Source organism: Stylophora pistillata, chromosome 5, assembly GCF_964205215.1.
Source record: "Stylophora pistillata chromosome 5, jaStyPist1.2, whole genome shotgun sequence".
In the NCBI taxonomy this organism is placed as follows: domain Eukaryota; kingdom Metazoa; phylum Cnidaria; class Anthozoa; order Scleractinia; family Pocilloporidae; genus Stylophora; species Stylophora pistillata.
Genome location: NC_142523.1, coordinates 17,277,134 through 17,301,667, shown reverse-complemented (window position 1 = coordinate 17,301,667; position 24,534 = coordinate 17,277,134). Strand labels below are relative to the sequence as shown.

The window sequence follows — 24,534 nt, the reverse complement described above, 5'->3', positions numbered from 1 at the left end:
TACTTGTCTATTTTTCTCAGCACGATCTGAACCTGTTTTGTTTACCCTGTGGGCAAAAGCAGTGGTACTTTAGCTCAAATGAACAATTAGTTTGTAATTTCTTTGGTTTTAAAATTCTAGTTGCCATTTGCAGGGCTGATGACTCAAAGACTCCATGACTGAACAGAATGCTATTTTCTCGTTTTTTAAACCCTCCCTTAAGTCCAATGGTCCGATGGGAATTTTTCTAATTGGCGAGAACATTTAACAAAGTCCTCAAAGAAAGTGACAGCACTCTGTACTTTTTTAGGCAACTATTTGGCAACGACGGCGGGAGTGTTTATAACATTTGGGTAAGAGTTCGAGAGTGTTTCGTTCGTTGGCTTTATTTTGCCTTGCGATCTTAAAGGCGGGTACATGTATATCAGTCGGTACATCATATACCAGATACGCCCTTATTCTGCATGACAGTGGGTTTCGGTGATTTCCAGGATATCGAATTTCAGGGAAATAGTATCGTATTTACTTCTTAGACGTTACCTGAAATTGTCAGCATAGCTTTTATTCCTCAGTTGGACAGTTTTAAAAAATTAAAGAAATAATAGCTTTAAAAAATTAAAGAATAATAGCTTGACTGACCAGTCCCCAACTACAATTGACTAGCTATAGACTTTATAAGTAATAGTACCTTCCGGGTGAAGGTAGTCACGACCTTAGAAGGACTCCTGTCGGTAGCGGTGACTGACGTTTCGACAACCGTAGCGGAAGTCATCATTAGAGTCAAGTGTAGCCTTCTCATGATCTCAACCGACTACACGATCACACCTTTTTTTCCACGGCGTTTGTTGGCTCAGGCTACTGACACATATTTATCTCTGCTTCCGAAGTTTGAACTTAAGAATTTTAGTAATTGTGCTGGCATCATACTTATCGATGTTCTTATACTACGATAGCATTATGCCTCCCCCTCCCCCCCCAAAAAAAAGAAAGTGACTTGACCGATATGACCTTAGTCTCCCTCGCAGTCGTTTTTAGTGTCGTCACGCAACGCTTCTCCCCACAAACGGCTGCTCACATTCGAACAACATTCCTTTCCCTTTGTTGTCTTTGCACCAATGAGATCGCTGACATTGTTTCTTATGCGACCAATCAGAGCACAAGAGACTGTCATCGCTATCGTTATTCCCGCGTTTTCAAATTCTGCATTTCATCGTAGTTTCTAGTCTCCCTCGCAGTCGTTTTTAGTGTCGTCACGCAACGCTTCTCCCCACAAACGGCTGCTCACATTCGAACAACATTCCTTTCCCTGTGTTGTCTTTGCACCAATGAGATCGCTGACATTGTTTCTTATGCGACCAATCAGAGCACAAGAGACTGTCATCGCCATCGTTATTCCCGCGTTTTCAAATTCTGCATTTCATCGTAGTTTCTTTCTGGAGGAAACCCTGAAGAAGGTTTTGCAAAGTGATCGTTCTTTTATTTGTTCCACCTCAGTTGAGACAAAAGAAAAAATTTATGTTTTTGGAAAAAGTTCTTTTGATTTTCCGGCGAATATTTGTTCCTGTCTGGATGTGAATGTGAGCTGCTATTCAGCGACCAGCGAGTTGTCAGTTTGTAAAGCTTGCTACCGACGATTGATCAAGTTCAAAAAGGCCTCTGTTCATCTTGAAGAGTTCAAAGATGAATTGAAGGGAATCTTCAAGGTTCGAGAACTTCCCAGAAAGAAGCGCTTATTGAGCGTTGAGAGCGACGGTGGAGAAATCCAAGCTTCGTGCTGTGGGAAATCCTCGAAATGTTTACAATTCGATCCGATCAATACGACTTGTACCTCTAATGCTACAGCCAATTCTAATATTTCTACCACGATCAGCCAAGAGGGACGTTATACTCCGGCAAGATTTCCTATTGGTTCTAATGGTGTATTGATTTAGATGCCTCAAAATTATCACTGGATAAACAAACACAAGAAAAACATGCTCAGGGGTATCAGAGCTAGATAAACAGTAAACAAAACATTTTTTTTGTTGCCTCATGGGAAATTGAATTCTGTAGTCCATAGCTTTTGAGAATTCACACTGTCTATTCAGTAGTCTATGAATAGTCTGGAACAACACAAATGTACAATATATGAGAGCCTAGTGACAAGTATGTGCCAATGATGACAAACTGTTACAGCCAAAAAATGTCAAAACAGGACCCTGAAAAAGTCTGTTAGCCCAGATTTTAACCCAAGAAGTACCCAGGTGCTGCAACTACTGATATAAATGAAGTTGATATAAATGTCTTCATACCAATCTGATCTATTCAAAAGTCTGAAAGATTTGCAATCTCACTGAATAATGACTATTATTAAAAACTAGATCATTGGATAATGCAGTTTAAGACTTTTTATTGGCTTAGCCATTATGGTATATCAGCCAATATACCATAATCTACAAATATGGCAACCGTACGTGCCAGTTTAAAATTAAAAGGGAGCTAAAAAGTTAATAAAATTTAATAATTCAATATAAAGTTTTTAATAAAAAAATTATTCCACTCGTGCTTGTTGGATATGAGATGATTATAGCCAACGAGGCGCGTAGCGCCGAGTTGGCTATCTATCATCTCATATCCAACACGCGCTCGTGGAATAATTGTTAAATAGCAGTCTAACATTTTTGCTCAATATGCAAGAAGAATACAATTTGATACTGGCAGCAGCACCAATGAAGAGATTCAATTTTCAAAGAATCAATTGGTCAATATAACCCATAGAATCTTTCATAGCATTCTTAATCAAACTTCAGACTATTATCATAAATTACTTTTCTCTATTACATGTACATACATGTATACAGTATTTTCTTCACAAGTGAAATGTAACTAATCTCAAACAGATGTTCCATCTTTTGTGACTTCACATGACAAAACTTTCAATTGCTATGATAGAGTATGAGTAGCACACAATTTATGTCACTAATCAGACAATGAAATTGACCAGTAATCTGATTTAAAAATATGATGAATTTATTAGATCACTCATTTTCTTACCACAATTTAGGAGGGCCAAAGAAGCTGTACTGTTCTCCCCAACCCCCTCCCCCACAGTGATTTCCACCACTCTGTGAAAGGACTCCAAAATGTTATCCTTATTGGTTTCAGGAGTGCAGGAATGCAACATTTCAACAAGCACATGTTTTGAATCATTTCCAATAAACATTAAAGTAAAACATTAATGGTAGCATAAAGTAAACCACACTTATCTTATTGTCTGGCAATAAATAAGAGTTCTTTCTGTTTTTTCCTGACTCTGTTTCAGTTCATCAGTAAGCCAGCTAAAATACAATTCCAGTTCCATATCCTTATCCATATACTGCACATCAGCAACATTTGATTTATTTTGACTTTCCTTAATTTCTACTGCATTTTTCATGTTCAGAAGGTTGAAGTAAGACTCACAGAAGGCTTCCATTTAATTATCTTGTGATGTTCCCCAACACATCAAAAGGAAAATAGACAGCATTAATCTATAATGAAATTTCTAATAATAATAATAATAATATAATGAAAACTTTATTAATTTTAATAATAATAATACTAATGTCATTCAGTGCTAAGGAACATGCAGAAAGCTGTAGTCTCTAGCTCCTTTAACATTGCCAGGACTTTCAAGGTCCTATTGGACTGAGTTCTTCAAATGACGTTAGCTTCAAGCATAGGTTTTTAATAGGTTGATGGGACATTTATCTCCATTTTAGGGTCTAGGGGTCTACCATCTTAGAACTTTTAGGTTTTATTTGTGTCGGGACAGGTCCTGTCAGACTAAGTTGCCTAAATGACGTTAGTTTCAAGCATAGTTTTAATAGGTTGATGGGACATTTACTTCCTTTTAGGGTCTAGGGGTATAAAATTTTAAGAAGTTTAGCTTTTATCTATGTAGTAGTGACAATCAAATAGGCTACACCATGGCACCCAATATCAATTTTATTGGTAATCTGAAGCACTCAGAAGTGTATACTGCAATGATAATGTCTTGTATTTAGACACAACATTTTTACAGGTGATCATGTGTAATATAACACAGACAGAATAAAATAACGATAACCAAAATAAGACCACAGTGTAATACTAATACTGACTAAACTATTTACATTTTCTATTTACAATATTTACATTCTTATTGTCCTTTCCTTTATACTCCTTAATTTAAAACATACATGTAAAATAACATTTTGCTGCAGACTCGTTTTTATTGAAACACTTACCACTGCCTTACAACATGCGCTTCATCGACGGCAACGGCACAGAGTTTTTTGGCATTGAATACACAGAGTTCGTCAGCATAAATCTCCAGCCTTCGTTCCTTAACCACGCTTCAGGGGATCCGTAAACTAAGGAATAATCGCCGCTTTCGACACGAGTGCGTTTACCACCCTCAAGTGAACATAATTACCAGCTTTTAGCCCTAGCTCCCTCAAATGGGACACTTGGTCGTTCATAAGGCTTTCCCCAATGGTGAGAAAACGACGACGATATGACCAGGCTCTTGTGAGGTAAGATCAAACACGAGTGGTAGAGCTTCATACAGGAGAGATTTCCCGAAACCAGTAGGAAGATTGACAAATGCATCCTTTCTTTCCTCAACTATTTTCCTAATTCCAGTTTTTTGCTGCGCATTTAAACTAGGAATTCGAAATGTATTACTAACAACATTAAACACTTCTTCAAAGGACGCCATTTTCAAAGCTTTGAACTCGAAGATGAAACAAACAATATGATTGGTTAGACTACTTTGGCGCGTGCAGTTCTCAATATATGTAACCCAAATAGTGATTGGTTGAAGTAGCGGAAAGGAATGTTGTTCGAATGTGAGCAGCCGTTTGTGGGGAGAAGCGTTGCGTGACGAGACTAAAAACGGCTGCGGGGGAGACTAATGTGACCTTATCACTCACATGTGCGCACCGGAAGGACGACTTATTACCACGAAGGGCCTGTTGTTCGTTTTTTTAGAATTTACAGATCCACCATTAGAATTTCAAACTTACCACCTCATTTCGATTTCCTGGGTGACTTAAATCCGCACAGGTCAAATGATTAGCCGACGGTTGCTTCCCTAAGCTACCTTCCTCATAAACTGACAACGGATCCGTAGCCAGTTCAAATTTTTATGATAACGCCTTAACTGCTAACGTGCTAAGGTTTTTACTAGCACTTTCTTTGTAGTTTTATTGTTTCTTTACACCTGCAAAAATTTTTTTATATTTCGTACGTGTATATTTAACAATTATTCCACGAGCGCGCGTTGGATGTGAGATGATAGATAGCCAACGAGGCGCGTTGCGCCGAGTTGGCTATAATCATCTCATATCCAACAAATGCGAGTGGAATAATTGTTTTATTAAAAAAACGCCCCCAAACTATTAGACAAATCTTCTCGACTTTATTTTGTGAGAAGAAACCGGATTTAACAATGTACAGAATTTAGATTATGGTATATTGGCTCATATACCATAATGGCTGAGCCAATAAAAAGTCTTGAATTGCATTATCCAATGATCCAGTTTTTAATAAATACATATATTTACTGTATTTCATTCCATTCAATTGACAATGACCGAAGCACGGTCGAAACGTCGTGTTTTACCGTTCATTTTTATCGTCAAACGCCCAACTTCATGTTTGTAATCCTGCTCGCTGATAACTTATCTGATTGAAGAGCGGTCAACTGTGCGACAGTTCTTATAATGCGCTGTCACATGAAGTGAACAAGTGCTTGGACAACAGCCAAATATAATTACGTCACTTTTTTTTTTTCAAATGCTAGGTCGGCATTTTATGTTGACTGTGACTTCGTTCAAAATGGCTTTTGGTCTCCTTTTGCTGCTGCTCACTTGCCAGTCCATCATCCGTGTTGAAGGTTGGTATAATTAACCTAAATCAAATTTCGTTTGATTGCAATTCGGCTTATGATAATGCGAAGAACGTACCAAAAAGAACAGTTGAAGTACGTTGTCTTGATGGGCGCCAAGGCATTTAGTCCCGCGTGCTCTATTTTACATCAGGATTATCGCTGCTCAGAAATTTTAAAAGAACACATCTTTTGTTATTCTGAACGATAAAAGGGAAGATAAATTGGATTGAAGCGATAAAAGAGTAGAGAAATTGGATTGAAACGAAAGAAGTGTTCAATCGAACTAATCGATTGTCGATGATGTACACGTTTTAATGAATTCCATCCATTCATACAGTCTGTTATTATGACACACCGCCGTCACGTGCTTGTACCTTTCGCGTGTGTGTAGTCATTGAATGCTCTAGTATTTGATGACGTCTACAAAATATAAATCTAAAATGCCGATTGTCCTTTTTTACCCGAGTTGATTTTAACGGCTTGGTTTCATGATAAAAATTGGAAATTTTCTCGAGATAACTCGAAAATGTTGTTAGCGATTTCGAGTATTTGGCTAGCCTCGCGTGTTCCGTGTTCTTTTTATCCATTCATAAGGCCAGTTCATCTCAGATAACTCATCTTTAAATAAAGTCGACTTGAAACTCTAAAATGCGTTTCGAAGTCTTGCGGTCATCAAGACACAAGTCGCAAAGCAAAACAACCAAAAATTGCTTCGAGAACGCTGATAAATTATAAGTTTCGAATCGTCCGCCACTCCACTTATTAGTAACTTCATACTGAGATCAATTTGATTTATGTTCGACAGTAGAAGAATAATTCGAAATTTCGTGAAAGCCTCACACTCTTTGACGCGTTAATACCTGACGAGCATTCTGGCAAACTTTCATGAAAAGCCAACAGTTTAGGTAGAGGTATCTCACGTACAAACAAACCTCGAGTTTGCGGCCTCTAAAGAAATTCACAGTTTACTCACGCGTGTCAATGGAAACACAACATCGAACCCCCCAACAAGTCTCGAGACATAGATTCGTGGGAAAGGTCATTTTGTGACTCTGGGAAAACGAAATTACAGTGGATTAAACGAAATCCAAAAGTTCATAGGAAAAAAACAGTAGGAAAAGTGGGCAAAGCAAGCAGGGAAAAAGAATTTCAATTTCATCGGACTTGGCTCTCTTTGCGAAATGTGCCAGAAATTCCCTCTTGTTGTGAAGGGTAAGACGCGATGTAAACAAGATATGCAAATCAAAACTTCCCTCTCCGGTACAGGTTTCCTAAGACATTTTTACACCCGTATCCGGCGTCCTTTAATTTTTTTTTTGGACGATTCCACTGCTTTCTTTAAAATAAGCACCCGACATTTCCGGCCGCAACTTTGAAATGAAAGCACGGTGTAAAAGACCAGATATCTTTCTTTCGATAGAGGCATCCTGAAACAGCCGGGCCAATATTCAGTCAGAAGCCGTGTGTTCGACATAAACATAAACCTTCCTCAGTATGAATTTTTTCAGTCTTGACATAGATAGCACTTGGGAATTCAACTTAGCAGAGTTAAAAAAGAGTCGCTCTTGTGATAGGTCGGTGTTTTGAAGCGCATCAGAAACGAGCACTTTTCACGTTCGCGTTAACCGGGAGATAGGATATCACGACTATGCGTTTGGACACTATGACCATTGCACTAATTATTCTTCCAAACCATGCTTGCGGTTTCCGTGAAGGCAAACGGAGATTGACCTCGCATCCCACAAAGCTCGCGTAGACACGAGGGTTTGACGCAATTCATAGCAAAGAGTATTATTCTTTTCTCTGCAGAGCAGGCGTTCTTGTGGAGTTTGGGCGAAAATTAGGACTTTAGGCTTTCTGTTTTATTTTCCAGACCGCGCGTAAAATGGAGCGAGGCGAAAACTTAGGAGGCGGGGGGAGGGGGAGAGGAGAGAAGGGAACGCCTGCCAGCAGCACTTAAAAATTTGAAAAACGCCCCCTAATTAGATATGCACACTCTGGTGAAAGTGATTAAATAAATAAATAAACGATAACGCACAAACAATTGGCCAATCAGGTGGCGCGACGGAAGTGGATTTTCACTTCCGTTGCTTGTCAAAATTTGTTGTTATTCGAAGGGAAATCACATGTGTCAAAATATGTGTTCACATGTCACCGAACGAGAATTGTCGATTTTGCGGCTGTAGTTTTAAAGTTAAATACGGCTCATACCTGTCATCAGAAAATTTATTCAGAGCATCGAAGAGAAATGATGCTTATGGAGTAATTTTATCAGACGTGTGTACTGGAATTGGCATCGAACTCATTCAAAACAACGAACAGTTATCCGATCGCTGCTGCAATCCGTGTGCTAGGAAAGTCAGAAACTTGGGACAGCTACATGCATTCATCCAACGCAAATGGCCAATGCAAAAATCCAGAAAAGCCCAAAAGTGCAAATAAGCGGCAATTAGATACGCCAAACAAATCTAGCCCGGCATGGAGGAAGAATAAAGCCGCTCGTATGTGCAAACCACCTACACCGTAATCAAGAAAATGCTTAAATATGAACGAGAATATCGATCCAGCTTCATCGAAGAGAAACATACCGAGGAAAGATGACGATTTGGAAAATTTTTTAAACGTAGATGATCTTCCAGAGGATGGATTACAAGTTAAAGTCGTGACAAGAATGGAAAATGGGCAGGTAATTGTTAATTCCACGGGAGGAAAAAACTGAAAAAACTCCTGAAACACATCGCTTTTAGAAACTGGAGAACAGCTTTGAGATTTCTTTTCCGCCATGAAGAAATCTTAGTAGAACTTAGGGCCTGATTACGTGAGCCGAGCTGGCCCGGTTAGCCGGGCTGATTTCTTTTGTTTTCACGCTTTGGCGAACACCAAAACAAAAGAAATCAGCCCGGCTAACAGGGCCAGCCCGGTTCATGTAATCAGGCCCTTAGAGAGATTTTTCAAGAGAAAATTTCGAAAGAATTCGACAAATTAAACGCCATATTGGATGTGATACATAACAAACTGACGTCAAATTCTGCTGTCAATAAAAAGTACTGGACCAATCAGAATCGCCCGTTCGTGAGCGAACGGGTTATTCAAATTTTCAAGTACTGCTGGCAGGCGTTCCTTTCCCTAGCCCTAACCTCTCCCCCTCCCCCCACCTTCTAATTGTTCGCCTCGCTCCATTTTACGCGCGGTCTGGAAAATAAAACATGAAACAGAAAGCCCAAAGTCCTACTTTTCGCCCAAACTCCACAAGAACGCCTGCTCTGCAGGCTACACGAACGCTTGTGCCTGTGCCTTGCGTGACGATGTTAATCCCCACTAATATACGTAGGATGCACGATCCTCGCAGTAGATAGCTCTATTTATGCAATAGCGGAAATCAGACCTGAAAAAAATCAGGCCTGTACGGGATTCGAACCACTGACCTATGCGATACTAGTGCAGCGCTCTAGCAATTGAGCTAACAAGCCAACTGGGAACAGGCCGTTAAGTTGATTCGCAATAAACCCGTGATGATAAATCAGATACAATGTATATATGAAGTTCATATATTTTGAACTGTATGATACGTATGATGCACGAGTTCATATATTTTGAACTGTCTGATACGTATGATGCACGATCCTCGCAGTAGAGAGCGCTATTTATGCAATAGCGAAAATCAGACCTGAAAAAAATCAGGCCTGTACTCTAGTATCGCAGAGGTCAATGGTTCGAATCCCGTACAGGCCTGATTTTTTCAGGTCTGATTTTCGCTATTGCATAAGTAGCGCTCTCTACTGCGAGGATCGTGCATTATACGTATTTAATACCGCAGTTCAAAATATATGAACTTCATATATACATTGTACCCCACTAATATATTTGCATATGACCGATAAACACGCATTTACAGTCACACAAATAACACACCGGTCCATTCGCGTGAAAAAGACCTCTAGATACATGGACTTTACTCCCAAGTCATGCCTACTTTTCTTCATGTTCCCGGTTGCCGGCGGAGGTAAGTGTTGACGAAAACTCACTAATTCTAGTTTGGACTCGCAGGGTTCATTTCCTCTTTTGCTTAGACCATATTCATTTCACTCGATATAATGTAATTGTCAGCATTGATCATCCTATATAATACTGTTTTGTTTGTCTCATAAATTGTCTTTTTTCCTCCAGGCAGTAATTATTATTCATTGCCAAAACGATTCGTCATATCTTTTATAAAGATAACATCCGATGGCTATGTATTTTGCCAAAGAGAATCTGATACTTTTGATAGTGGGCTAGGGCGACCTCATCGTCCCAAGATTTTGCGGTCGATGTAAGCGATTTTTTTTGTGCCATGCCCTTAAGCAACGCCAAACGCGATATTGCGTCCTGAATATATAGCACCGACTGCAATGTACAAACCAGCGAGAATACACGGTCCAGGGTAAAAAATATGGACTACAACTTACTGGCTTCGCATTTCATCGTCCAAATAAAGTAATGTCCGATAGCCCGGAGCTAGTTGATGTTGCAGACCGTCACTCGACCGATGGACAAGAAGATCTTTTGGGGAAAAGTTCATTTTGTAGAATTACCTCAATTATGAAGCATATAATTTTTTTTCAATCTGTTAGATTTAAATTGATAGGAATTCGTTTTTTCAAGTCAATCTTACAAAGTGAAATGAAACGAGTATCGTAGTAATTTGTATAGAGTTAATTGCGTACAAGCGTTTTGCATGAAGAGTAATCAGAAGGGAAATTCCAAATATAAAATGGCAAAACAACGGTACGTTTTTCACTGTTTATTAAACCAGAAATCGCATAACTTTTCCGACCACAGTACTGATGCGTGACATGGCACTATCAGCTTTTGCGTGGATTTGAGACTCTACCAAACTAATGTTCCTCAGAAAACTAAATATTTTCTTTGTTCCTCCCGGTTATAAGCCCTTTACCCATAACTGGCATGATCTTTGCTGAAATAATTTGCTGCATCACAAAATTGTCAAACACGTGTAGATTCGAGACGGTATCTTGAGATGGGGGGATTTTTAGAAATTTATACGTCACCTTAATCGGCTTTCAATAACTAGCAACCATTATTTCCATTAGATCAAATTTGTTCATAGTCGAGGTTTGATTTTATTCTGTTAATTTTGACTGTTCGTGAAGGCTTTTCATCTTGCTATTGGCAGAGGAACAATAGGTCAAACCTCCTAACCCCCCCCCCCCTCCGTGGTTGATATAACTTATGAAAATATGAAGCGAAGATGAAAGGGTTCCCCTCGGAGGCTAACTGTTGATATAGAACTCCAAATTGGACCTTTGGAATTCCTTTCTCGGGACATTCTTATAAACTTTGAGGCTTTAACCTTGGACAAACAAGGAAAATTTAGACCTACATAGTCTTCAAAGGGAGTTCTCCTTACTAAAAGGTCTTTGTTGTTTCCTTTCAGCGTCAGCAACAACCGGAATAAAAAATTATACTATTCTTGGTAGGTACGATTTAGAAGATACAAGCTGCACAATTATAAGTTGGCGTCTCTAAGGGACTGCGCTTGTTTGCCGAGGGGACTCCTGGATTGACCCAATATACTCTTCATTGGCAAATGATTTGGATGAAGAGCCTCCCTTGTGACTTGTGAAGTTGATGACAAGGCAGTTAGGTCTTGCAAGAAACGTAATAACTTTCACACCTCGGTTCCAGAATACATACAAAACTTGGGCTCCCAGAAAGGTTATAAACTAAATGATTTCGCACCATATCTGAGCTTACGCTTTGATGTTTTGATGCTGCATTACCATAGGGGGAGGGGTGATCCATAGATTCTCCCTCCTCTTCCGATACCCTGTGCACGCAATGGTTACACGGTCGCTGTTTATTTTGATTTCCTGAACAGCTAGTCTGGGCGAGACGGTGGTACCTCCACTACTGAATATCTCCCGCCACAGACATGCGGACTACCTCATGCTGACGACTTCAAAGTATCATGTAAGAATACAGAAACTAACCTCCGACAGCTGGACGCAGTCCTGCTTCAAAGAAACCGAATGGTATCAAAGATGTCAGTCATGGGTAAATATGACTTACCTTGGCAACGATATGGTCGCTGTTGAGATAACTGCCGGGAACGAGTCCATGAGTGGAGTATTCAGGGTGTATCTCCATTGCACTGGTGCTTCCAAGACTTGCAGCTCGGATCCGCTGATGGAAGTTACCCTTATTATCAGAGATAAAGGTAAATTACATGTTTCATTGTATTCTTAGAATGTGTCATGGTGCATGCTGTCACGTACTTTTCGGAAAACTCAACCTAAAGGAAATTTACCCTACCTGGTCCTCTAAAGCTTCGAGATAATTCATTTTGTCACACGTTAATAATAAGGATAATGATAATGGTATATCTACAGTATCTCCACCAAATGCAGATGGCTCTTCACCTGTATGGTGGCCGACAACTGCCATTAAAAATATTCAAATTTATATATCTTATTAGACGTTTTGTTGTGTAGTATCGCTGAGTATTTTTACGAGTTGTGCCGCATTTTGACGAGCCCGTAGCTCAATTGGTTAGAGCGCTGGACTGTTGTGCGGGAGGTCGAGGTCGATGGTTCGAGCCCAGGCCGGACCAACACTCAAGGTCTTAAAATAACTGAGGAGAATGCGCTACCTTTCTTTAATAAGAAATGGTTAGACATTCTAGTCTTCTCGGATAAGGACGAGTAAACCGTAGGTCCCGTCTCCTGCATCTATTAATTAGCTAATTTGGTTAGGCAGGGGACGTTAAAGAACCCACTCACGAGATTACTGTGATGTGGTCTGGCCTGTTTACTGGGAATTGGGGGGAGGGGGCATCTTCAAATAAGTTTCCTTCGATTGTTTGTAAACTGCTGATGCAGTCTGGCCAAAGTCCCCCGAACAGTGTTGTGATGCGCATTTGATCATATCAACATGTTAATTTGCGCAATATAAATATTAAATTATTATTATTATTATACAAATACTCAGCGATACTACACAACAAAACGTCTAATAAGATATTTATTATCCAACACGCCAAACTGTTATTTCAGTGCGGGCGAATTTCGCGGATGTTTATTTACGGGGAGTGCGTGACAGAAGTATGCGTGCTGCTGTTTCTATTTTCTTCATTAAATGAAGAAATTTTCTGGTCGTCAAGCTGTTTTTCTTCGTCCGATTCACCTAATGAACTTGGATCTATATTTTCCAGCCATTCTGACTCTTCGTCGTCGGAAATATGATTCAAATTGTCCGCCATTTGTTTTTTTTTTTTCGTAACTACAATACAATTCTTCGCTTACGCGATGCGAGAAAACCTGTTTAACCGGTACTACGATAGACGAGTACAAATACCTTGTGATATTTGTACTCGTCTATGGCGTTATTTGTTCTCGTCTAGGTGTAGTTGGATAACAAATGGGAATTATTTTTGTTAGTTTTTTTTTTTATTTCGATTTATTTCTCATTTTTAAAATAAAAGAAAGTGAAAGTAACATGTAAAATAGAAATAAAATGAAACCAAAGATAAATGAAATGAAATCAAACTTAAATACTACCCGGCCGAGCGCTGCCACTAGTTTTTTTTTTTTTTTTTTTTTTTTCGCGGTCGGAAAAAAAAATTTGTCCGTGGCCGAACGCTGCCACATGGCCGAGGGTTGCCAAGCAAACCCAGAATGCACTACCATCAAAAAGTTCATGAGAAGCAATTTCTGGGTCGAATAATTCATACCCATGTCCTTGTATGTCTAGCAGCATGAGTTTTTTGTCTGACTTTTCATAATAAAAATGGGTTAGACATTGAGCCTTCTGACCCATAACATCTGTTTCCTCGACACAACAATCACCAGTATTGTTTAAGTACTTGGTAAACTGTCTATCGATAATCTCCTCCACAGTCACAAATTCTCCTTTATCATCTTCACCGTAGATCTTTCTATACCTTAGGACCTCTCCAAATGCATGTTTTCCAATGATTTTTTGTTCCAACTGGCGAGCAAAATTCCTTGCAAGAAGATGCATCTGAACCGCCTTTTTGGAGTGTTGTTGGACAGTTTGCCCAATGTCATTTATTCCCTTCACACCATCAGGAAGGTATCTTTTAATTACGCAGGTAGTCCCCTTGAACTGTGGGTGCTTTGTGGTTGCTTTGTATGCATTACGAAACCCACCGTGAGCAAACGGCTCTTATTCTTCCTTGAATTCGACAGTTATTATTATACAGCTCCTTTCCTTTAATTAATTTATGCGTTGTATCTCCTGCATCACGCTTCTTCCCTCTTTTCGCAGTCACTTTCTCTTTTAAGTTTCTCCACGCGGCATCCGCCACACTAGAATCTTGAAAGGCATCCTGCAATGAATTCTGGGTTTGTTTGGCAGCCCTCGGCCATGTGGCAGCGTTCGGCCACGAACAAATTTTTTTTTTCCGACCGAGAAAAAAAAAAAAAAAAAACTAATGGTAGCGCTCGGCCGGGTAGTATTTAATTTTGATTTGATTTCATTTATCTTTGGTTTCATTTTGTTTCTATTTTACATTTTATTTTCACTTGCTTTTATTTTAAAAAGAAAAATGAGAAATAAATTGAAATTAAAAAAAAATAACAAAAATAATTCTTATAAATTTGAATATTTTTAATGGCAGTTCTCGGCCACCATACACCTGTAAACATAAAAGAAACTTCAATAACCTTAACATAAATACATGTATAAATGATAGTAATCACAAAAATAATGATAATGGCAATTCTTAATGCTGTGCCTTATTGACTGTCGTGCAGTACTGTAGCCACTGGTTTTCCTCAAGGCCACTGGGAGTTTATTAAAAACTGTGTCTGCGGTAGTTTAAGATGGAAATGCCAGCAACAATTGTCAGCTATTTACTTTCCTCCTTCGTTACAAGTGAATCAATTTTACTTACTGACACAAAAGAAAATATTTTTCTATATATCGCAATACATTTTATCATATGACCCATCCGGCCCCGCTCGTGCAATCCCCTAGAAAACCATAGCAAAAACTGACCATAGCAAAAGCCGGACGGGTTGACGCGAGCCGGTCCGGGAAAAGCCGTCTGGCCCTGCTGCCCTCACCTCGCTATGTTGCAAAAAGGAAAACAGAAATAAGAAAAAAAAGTCGCAGTTTCAAGGAAATGGGAGTTTCTTGTTCGGACTCGAATAAATTAAGGAAAAATTATAATTGCAGATTTTTATTGTGCTCGTGTGGCTGAGTTTGCTCTTATATCGCGTCCTCTTCAGATTGAAATTTTCAACACAGAGCCTCTGTCGACCCACCAGTAGTTTGATTATTGTCATCGTTCTTACTCGCTGTTATTTCCCTTATTATCTCGACGTCACCATCAGTCTTGAAAACGAACGTGAACGCAAGTGTTCTAGAGCCAACTGTGAAAACAAAGGAAACTAGTGCTCAACCGAATAGAAGAACAGGTAGGTTTGCTGTGCTGTACAATGATAGTTAGGGTGGGAAAAAAAAAAAAGAAAAAGGTATTCCCTTGTAGACCGTATGCAATACAGTACTGATGCAACTGCTGACAGTTGCGTGGTATATATCCTCCCTCACAAACAACCCCTTAGGTCCATGACATTCCCTTCTGAACCATGCCTTAGCAATATCTTTCCGTAAACTAGTTTGATTAGAACACAACTCTGGCTGAAGATCAAAACACTATTTTACGAAGTCAAAGAAATCCATATCTACTTTTTCATTTGATTAAAAAACCTTATCGTCGGCACGCCTCAAAATGCCAACCTAAATGACATGTTATCCTATTCGTAATGCAAGAGTTGTAGATCATGACGATATGTTTACATAAAAAAAACTTCATTGTAATTAGTTTGTGTCTTGTCTATTTTGCCAGCACCAATTTATCGCCCTCAACAATGGTGTGATGTATGTAAGCCAGATTTTTAACAACCTTTGGCATTCCAGTTTGACCCATCCAATATGTTATCCATTGACGATGGAAAGCGAACCAGAACCTTTAAATCATTAAACTGGATTACTTTTCTCTAGGCGATTCTTCCTCGAGATTGAGACTTGAGAATCAAGCGAAGGAGGAAAACTAAAAAAAAAAAAAAACCTTCCTCATACCATCGCCATATTTTGTGTTTTCTGCTTTTCACTGTTGTTGTCAAGAAGTCAACTATTTCAATTTTTTCTAAGCCTAAACGGTGTGCAAAGGAAAATTTCGAGCTCGAAAATTGCATTTTACATTATTGTTAAGTTCCATCGGCAATGTGGAAAAAACCCTAACTTTAACTCGAAGTTCTTCCTTTTTGACAGAGGCCAAACCTTCAGTGCTATATACACTCTCGAATATCCGGGGCTTGCAACTACCAGAATTGAAATCTAAGGAAAAAAGGAACAGAGGATTTAAAAGTGAAGCAGGTAGCTTTATGTTTTTAAGTTTATATTTATGTTTTAGGTTTCTGATGCAGGGAAATGCTGATTCATTAAAAGTCTTATAGGGATATTACATCTGCTTGCAGCAGAGAGTTCTCTTTATCATTCATTACTCGTTTATCATAATTTGAAACTAAAGGATAACTAAAGATCATTTCCTTTTTTACAATTTTGACTGCATTATTCTCATACTTCAGGAGCCTCTGCTGTTCTCCAAGCAGTCCTTCTACTTGTGATGGCGGTAGCCATCTAATATACTTGTGATGGCGGTAGCCATCTAATATACTTGTGATGGCGGTAGCCATCTAATATACTTGTGATGGCGGTAGCCATCTAATATACTTGTGATGGCGGTAGCCATCTAATATACTTGTGATGGCGGTAGCCATCTAATCTACTTGTGATGGCGGTAGCAATCTAATATACTTGTGATGGCGGTAGCAATCTAATATACTTGTGATGGCGGTAGCAATCTAATCTACTTGTGATGGTGGTAGCAATCTAATATACTTGTGATGGCGGTAGCCATCTAATATACTTGTGATGGCGGTAGCAATCTAATATAATTGTGATGGCGGTAGCCATCTAATATACTTGTGATGGCGGTAGCAATCTAATCTACTTGTGATGGCGGTTGCAATCTAATATACTTGTGATGGCGGTAGCCATCTAATATACTTGTGATGGCGGTAGCAATCTAATATACTTGTGATGGCGGTAGCAATCTAATATACTTGTGATGGCGGTAGCCATCTAATATACTTGTGATGGCGGTAGCAATCTAATATACTTGTGATGGCGGTAGCCATCTAATATACTTGTGATGGCGGTAGCAATCTAATATACTTGTGATGGCGGTAGCAATCTAATATACTTGTGATGGCGGTAGCCATCTACTTGTGATGGCGTACTTGTGATGGCGGTAGCAATCTAATATACTTGTGATGGCGGTAGCAATCTAATATACTTGTGATGGCGGTAGCAATCTAATCTACTTGTGATGGCGGTACCAATCTAATCTACTTCGAAGGGTTAAGAACAAAACTTTCATTTTAGCATCGAAATTTATTACATTATGAAACATTATCTTCCTCATAATTTACCGAAATATTTTCCTTTACTTCTTTCTTTTTAATAAAATTCAAAGTCTTGTAACTTTAAGGGGCACAATATTAGTTTATCTAGATGTGCCCCCTCTCCTCTCCCTCCATTTTTTTCTTCCATGTGAAATAATTTAAGCGTTGTAATGTAATATTTAGGGATTAGATAAATAAATAAATGAAAAAAAAAAAAAGAAAGTTATTACGGATTGCCTACGTTTTATTTAACCTTGCTTCGTGATTTCTCGCTAACCATCACTACCTTAAATATCAAACAATCATATTTAATTTCTTAAGCCGAAGACTTGTATTTTGATAATTTAAAATCGATATTTAAAAAGGGAAAATTTGGAGAATCAATAAGGATGTATTTAGCTAACGTCAGGTTTCAAGTATAACGATAAGGTCGTAGTAGTAGCAAGTAGGATAAATATACAACTTTTTTTAGAGACATGTTTCGGCATGCTTATGCCATCTTCAATCAATGAGTAACTGAACATGAGTAATTATATAACAGAAAAGTAGATGAATAAAATGTTTACAGTATGATGTAATACAAAAGCGGGTACTAATTACAGCGTGAAGACAAACATGAAATTAAAGGTGTGAACTAAAATGCTAGAAAAGTGTTATAATGCTGTAATTGTTTTGTTAAGTTCAGGTTTGATCTTATTTGTATAAAAAGCTTCTTTGAGTTTTAAATCAATTGAGTTGTGGGCAGAATCCAGAATACTAAAGCAAGAAAGGGAGTATTTGTTCTTACAAGAAGGAGATGTGTTAAACTGCCAAAAAATATGCGAGTTTTTATCGCTTTCCGTGTGCTCCTTTATCCTAGTAGAGAAGTGGCGACTAGTTTCGCCAATATAACTGGAATTACATCCCGCACAAGAAAATTGATAAACTACCATGGATTTTAGAGCATCAGGAGTACGATCTTTAACACTGAACATGCTTTTAATTTTGAAAGAAGTGAAAACTAGTTTGATATTTAGGTCCGATTTACAAAAGTGCTTAGTGAGTTGTCGTAGTTTAAGGTTCGCTATTTTAGAATGATAGCCGACAAAAGGGAGTTTAAAGTAACGTGTATTATTGTCACAGTGTTCCGGCTGTTTTGAGAGGAGGACCCGTCAAGATACCGCTTGAAAGTTCTTTCAATAATATGCGAAGGAAAAGAATTACGTTTTAGCATACACAACCCACATTTCCTCTATTCGCTCCGAGAAGGGCTAACGCTCGAAACGTCAGCTTTTGTAATCGTTACGGTGGCCAATTTACCACTTCAACTTTGTTGATGTATCCAAGTTATTACGTTTTAAAGTGTCGGAAAGTTTCTTAAGATCGTTTTGAAGACCGGAAGGTGTTGTTGATTTTGTAGATACGGTCAATAAGAGTTTGGATAAGGCCAATTTTGTAGCATGATGGAATAAAACTGAAGAAATTTGTTAGGAGACCAGTGTGGGTTTTTTTTTATGAAAAACTGAAAAAACACAATCATTCGAAGAGTTGTCGATAAATATATCAAGAAAGGAGAGTTTACCATCATGCTCTTTTTCGAAAGTGAATTTTATGTTGGGGTGCCGTGAATTAATGTAATCAAAAAATTTCATGTTTCGTATATGTGCACGATCCTTCGCAGTAAAGCACTATTTGAGCAATAGTGAAAATCAGACCTGAAAAAAATTTCAGGCCTGTACGGGATTCGAACCACTGACCTCTGCGATACTAGTGCAGCGCTCTACCAATTGAGCTAACAAGCCAACTGGGAGCAGGCCATCAAATTAATTCGACATAAACCCGTAGATTGGTAGAGCGCTGCACTAGTATCGCAGAGGTCAGTGGTTCGAATCCCGTACAGGCCTGAAATTTTTTTTCAGGTCTGATTTTCACTATTGCTCAAATAGTGCTTTACTGCGAAGGATCGTGCACATATACGTTTCATAACCGCAGTTCATACATATGTTTCATATGTTTGTTGTTGTTTGATTTATCATCTACGGGTTTATGTCGAATTAATTTGATGGCCTGCTCCCAGTTGGCTTGTTAGCTCAATTGGTAGAGCGCTGCACTAGTATCGCAGAGGTCAGTGGTTCGAATCCCGTACAGGCCTGAAATTTTTTTTTCAGGTCTGATTTTCACTATTGCTCAAATAGTGCTTTACTGCGAAGGATCGTGCACATATACGTTTCATAACCGCAGTTCATACATATGTTTCATATGTTTGTTGTTGTTTGATTTATCATCTACGGGTTTATGTCGAATTAATTTGATGGCCTGCCCCCAGTTGGCTTGTTAGCTCAATTGGTAGAGCGCTGCACTAGTATCGCAGAGGTCAGTGGTTCGAATCCCGTACAGGCCTGAAATTTTTTTCAGGTCTGATTTTCACTATTGCTCAAATAGTGCTTTACTGCGAAGGATCGTGCACATATACGTTTCATAACCGCAGTTCATACATATGTTTCATATGTTTGTTGTTGTTTAATTTCATGTTTGTTGTCAAGCTGTAATTAGTACCCGCTTTTGTATTACATCATTCTGTAAATATTTCATTCATCTACTTGTCTGTTATATAATTACTCACGTTCAGTTACTCATTGATTGAAGATGGCATAAGCATGCCGAAACATGTCTCTGAAAAAAGTTGTATCATATTTCTTACAATACAAGGATAAGCTTTGAAGACATTTTTGTGGCTCATGACACAAGTGTAGCAATAGAATTACTCTTATTTGTGCACGCTCCTCACAGTAAAGAAGAATTACTCTTGTTATCTTCAATATAATTGTTAAAATAATTATTTGTTACAATACAATGTAATACTTCACTGACACTCCCCTAACGGGTCGTAATCGATTATAACATTTGTGAAGGCAAAAACCTGTTTTCACACACCCGCGCTAGTTACCATTTAATTATTGGTTGAATGTCAATTAGACAATATATTTTTGAATCATCTCTATTTTGTGGAGCAAGGTACTCATAAACAAGTGGGAAACGGTAGGTTTCTGTTTTAGTGTCAGCGCATTTGCCTCTGGTGAAAGGTTATTGAATGAAACCGTAATCGGCACAAACAGGTTTTCACGTATTTCACATATTAAGCTTAAAAAGCTGCCAGTAATAGAATAGGTTAGTACCTTGAGGCCCTGTTAGGGGTTTTCGGGATACGGGATATTCGCGGAAAAAATTACCGGGATACGGGATATTTGAGGAAAAAGTTATTGGGATACAGGATATTGAGAAGTAGTTTCAGGGATACGGGATATTCGCAAAAAAATTGTAACATATCAGATGTTTGATGAGAAACGTCCTTGGATTACTAAATACATGGCCTCTTCTGTATTTTTGTTGATGATTAGATATAAATGAAAAATAAATAAGTGTAAAACAAACCGTTTTTGATTTTCTTGACCAGTCATCGGTTCATCATGGGCACTATGTGGGTGTAACATGAAGTACTAAAAATACAAATGAATAAAGGCTGATCGATAGTTTCGAAAGAAACTGTTTGGGGCTGCGTCGGTGGGAGTAACGAAATAATTTGGATATATCAACAAAGTTGAAGTGGTAAATTGGCCACCGTAACGATTACAAAAGCTGACGTTTCGAGCGTTGCCCTTCGTCGGAGCGAATAGAGGAATTGTGGGTTGTGTGTGCTTTTAAAGGCAGAGAATGGAGCTACGTTATTGGTGGGAACATGGCAACGAGAAAAACAAGAATAAATTAGTGGAATGAAAAGCGTTCGATGATCCCTGTGGGATTTAGACTGCCGGTTTGAAAGATGAGCTTTTGTTCAAGATTTTTACGGCTTTCCGTGCTACCTAAGTGTAAGGAAAGACCGCAGATCGCCATGTGCTGCTTAGAATGATTAGGTAAATTAAAATGTCTAGCGACTGGTTTCGATGTGTCCTTGTCATTCATTTCCACCTCTCGAAGGTGTTCTCGGAATCGGTCACCTAGTCTTCTGCCTGTTTCGCCGATGTATATCTTTTTGCAATAAGTGCAAGTTATGCAATAGATTACATTGGCGGAGGTGCACGTGAAGTGATCGGTGATCTTATTGGATTGTTTAGGTCCCGATATTTTATCAGTGTTGTGAATGAAAGGACACGTTTTGCATCGTGCACGAGCGCATTTAAAAGTGCCTGGTTGGTCATTAGTCTGAAAAGAACTTCTGACCAAAAAATTGCCTATGTTTTTGTCGCGTTTGAATGAAATGAGCGGAGGCTGCGAAGAGATAGTGCTTGTCTCTGGATCGTTTTGAAGTAATTTAAAGTTTTTAAGAATGATGGATTTAACTGAGTGGTTGTTAGGGTGAAACGTGAGAGTGAATGGAATGCGGTCGGAATCTTCCTTATGCGACGTTTGTAGTGCTGAATGTCGATCAATAACTTGGGCGCGGTGGTAACTCGCTTGAACGACAGAAACAGGGTAACCACGTTTCTCGAAAAACTGGCACATTGACTCTGATTTGTGGTGGAAATCAGAGTCATCACTGCGTAAACGACGAAGTCTTAGAAACTGAGAAAAAGGAATGGAATTCTTAACGTGAGATGGATGCGAAGACGAATGTAACAAGTAATTATGCGAGTCTGTAGGTTTGAAATACACACTAGTGCATAAACCGTTACCTTCAATTGAAACTTTGATATCTAAAAAGGATAAAGAATTGTCAGAAATTTCCCAGGTATATTTCAGAGCCGGGTGAAAAGAATTGACTTCGGTTATGAATTGAGTGAGCTCCTCTCTGGTAGAGGAGGTAGCGCCGATACAGTCGTCGATGTAGCGACCGTAGAGTTCAGGTTTGGACCCTTTGTATTGGCTGAAAAATTGATGTTCGACAAAACCTACAAAAAGATTGGCATAGCTAGGTCCCATTTTGGTGCCCATGGATACACCATTGGTTTGTTTGAAGAAGTTGTTTCCGAATGAGAAATAATTGAGTGTGAGCACTAGTTCGGCTAAGCGTAGTAGTGTTTCAGATTTAAGTCCTTATCAGTACGTTGATCAAAAAAATGTTTAAGGGTCAGAAGGCCCTCGCCATTAGGAATGACAGTGTAAAGAGACGTAATATCCTAAAAATTGCGTAATATACTAAAAATAGCGCGCCAGCACTCGATCGAGGCAGCGCCACCTGATCGAGGCGAGAACTTCGTAATGGCGCAGGTCAAAGTCATTCATGACGTTACGGCGTGTATTTATAAAATCAACTGCGACAAACCAGTCTCCAAATGGTCCTTTCAGACAAAACTTGAAGAGCAACAAAAGGATAAACTTGTTGAACGTTTAATAGTGTCATCCGGCCTTGTGGAGCGAACGAAGGAATTTTTTCGTATTTCAAAATAAAACTTCAGTACAAGCGAAATGTGCCCGAGGCCGAGTCTCCGAAGGGACGGATATTTGGATGAATCGCATAGCTTAAAGTAAACACGCGCTCTGATTGGTCAATACGTCAACCGTATTTAGCGTGGAATCGCACTAACTCATAAAGCGATATCGCTGACGTGAGTCGCGAGCAATAATTATTGTTACGAACGTAAAAACGTAAATACAACTAGTGCTATGAAAATATGAACAAATATGAACAAATTTATAGAAAACGAATGTCTTCCAAATTTTGAATTGAAATTGAAATTTTTAGAAAATTGGAGGAAACCACTCACGCTTAAAAGTACGAGAAAACGCATAGAAAAAAAATCAAAATGCCAGAGACGAGGGAAGAAAGCCAAACGACAGTTCTCGCCGAGGAAAACCAAACAAGCGTTACTAAAGAAAACCAAAACAGGTATCAATGCCGAAAAAGGTCAAGCATCTTTTCCCGAAATCCAAACCATTGTAGCCTATACAGACGACGAACTGGCCTCTATTAGATACAACATGGTTTCAAAAAACACTAGACGGCAAATTCACTAATTCGAGTGGTCGCAAAACTGTCATCCAAGCGCTCAGTGATGATTTAGACCCAGTGGAGATATCAGAGCTCACTGGCCACTCCAATCCGGAATCCATATCCAGCTACAGCCATAATCCTCCGGAAAAACAGCGGCGAATGTCGAATAAGTTGGCCGCTTTCAAACCACGCCAAGCGCGACAACTACCAACGGCTATTCAAGTCATGCTTTACGGGAGATTGTTCTCAATAGCTCAGCCACGCCAAGCAACACAGCAGCTACTAGTGACCTTGACAGCAATGCCAGTCGTTCTAGTTACCTGATGGCAGGAGCAGTTGGCGGAATGTTTACTGGAGTAACTTTTAATAATTCTCCAGTAAATATTTCTATAAACTTTCAGTCCAGCATTGACACCAACAAGCGACTCCCTGCGATGAAAGAAAAACAGTTAAAATTGTGACTTTTAACTGAACTGTTTTTCGCCCGAGTTTACCGAGAAATTCCAGTCTTAACCATTATATTTTGAATACACTTCTTTTTACAACTGTAAAGCACTTACCGGTTTTTTGTAGATCTTGCTTTGATACCGGAACGCTTGAAATTTTCATTTCGCTTGAGGATTTGACCATTTAGTTGTTGATTGTCGGCGCCACATTCTGCCAAGTTGAGTGGTAGCAGGCAAATCTCTGTCTTAAATAACTCCGTATTGTGTACTTTTAGTTTTTTTTGCTGAAGATTGTAAAATGTGAGGCACCGCTTTCTCCACGAGTTTGAAATAAAAATGGTTTTCATTCTAAAGATATCTTGTTCCCTCTATTCGCTAGATATTGACACCTGACTTTGAAAGGGTTTCCATCGTTTGCGCACTGGCGTGGCGCACAAAAATACAAAACATCTGGTTTCGCCCAGTGATTTGGTGGCTTTAGCTATGTGATGCAAGAAAAATTCACGAGGTACAATTAAAATTGTCGACGGTTCAAACGTGAGCGACTTACCTTGCTTTCCATTCCCTTAACAATAATGACAGTTCTGACAGTTGACTTTAAAATGGCTTTCTTAAGGGCGCGCGTACGGAATAAAAACAAACAATAACATTGCCGTTTTAATTTCTTGTTTTCTTATTTTTATTCTGTTATGCGATTCAAGAAAAATTCACTACCTGACTCGTGAATTCCACGTTAAATTTCACTTGAAAAATCGATATCGCACTCATCGCTTCGCGATTCGTGCGATATCAGTTTTTCGCGTGAAATTTAAC

General features: G+C 39.0%; 1 protein-coding gene and 1 long non-coding RNA gene across 2 annotated transcripts; one reads left to right on the top strand and one right to left on the bottom strand.

The window, feature by feature from the left end:
* Nucleotides 1–5,760: 5,760 nt before the first annotated feature.
* Nucleotides 5,761–20,343, top strand: LOC111328090 (uncharacterized). Its single transcript, XM_022932461.2, has 6 exons — nucleotides 5,761–5,878; nucleotides 11,310–11,348; nucleotides 11,754–12,092; nucleotides 15,232–15,315; nucleotides 16,172–16,276; nucleotides 16,489–20,343. The coding sequence occupies exons 1-6, from the start codon at nucleotides 5,779–5,781 to the stop codon at nucleotides 16,542–16,544; spliced, it is 723 nt and encodes a 240-aa protein (XP_022788196.2). The 5' UTR covers nucleotides 5,761–5,778; the 3' UTR covers nucleotides 16,545–20,343.
* Nucleotides 20,344–22,946: 2,603 nt separating this feature from the next.
* Nucleotides 22,947–24,289, bottom strand: LOC148730597 (uncharacterized). Its single transcript, XR_016001565.1, has 2 exons — nucleotides 23,836–24,289; nucleotides 22,947–23,704 (listed from the first exon to the last, which is right to left on the bottom strand). It is a non-coding gene; the product is annotated as an uncharacterized LOC148730597 (long non-coding RNA).
* Nucleotides 24,290–24,534: the final 245 nt, after the last annotated feature.

Bases quoted from the DNA above. Each gene is read 5' to 3' on its own strand.
- LOC111328090 (XM_022932461.2), top strand. From the start codon at position 5,779: ATGCTAGGTCGGCATTTTATGTTGACTGTGACTTCGTTCAAAATGGCT. The intron at 11,349-11,753 runs GTAGGTACGATT...TTTCCTGAACAG, and splicing joins AAAAAATTATACTATTCTTG to CTAGTCTGGGCGAGACGGTG. The intron at 12,093-15,231 runs GTAAATTACATG...CGTCACCATCAG, and splicing joins CCTTATTATCAGAGATAAAG to TCTTGAAAACGAACGTGAAC.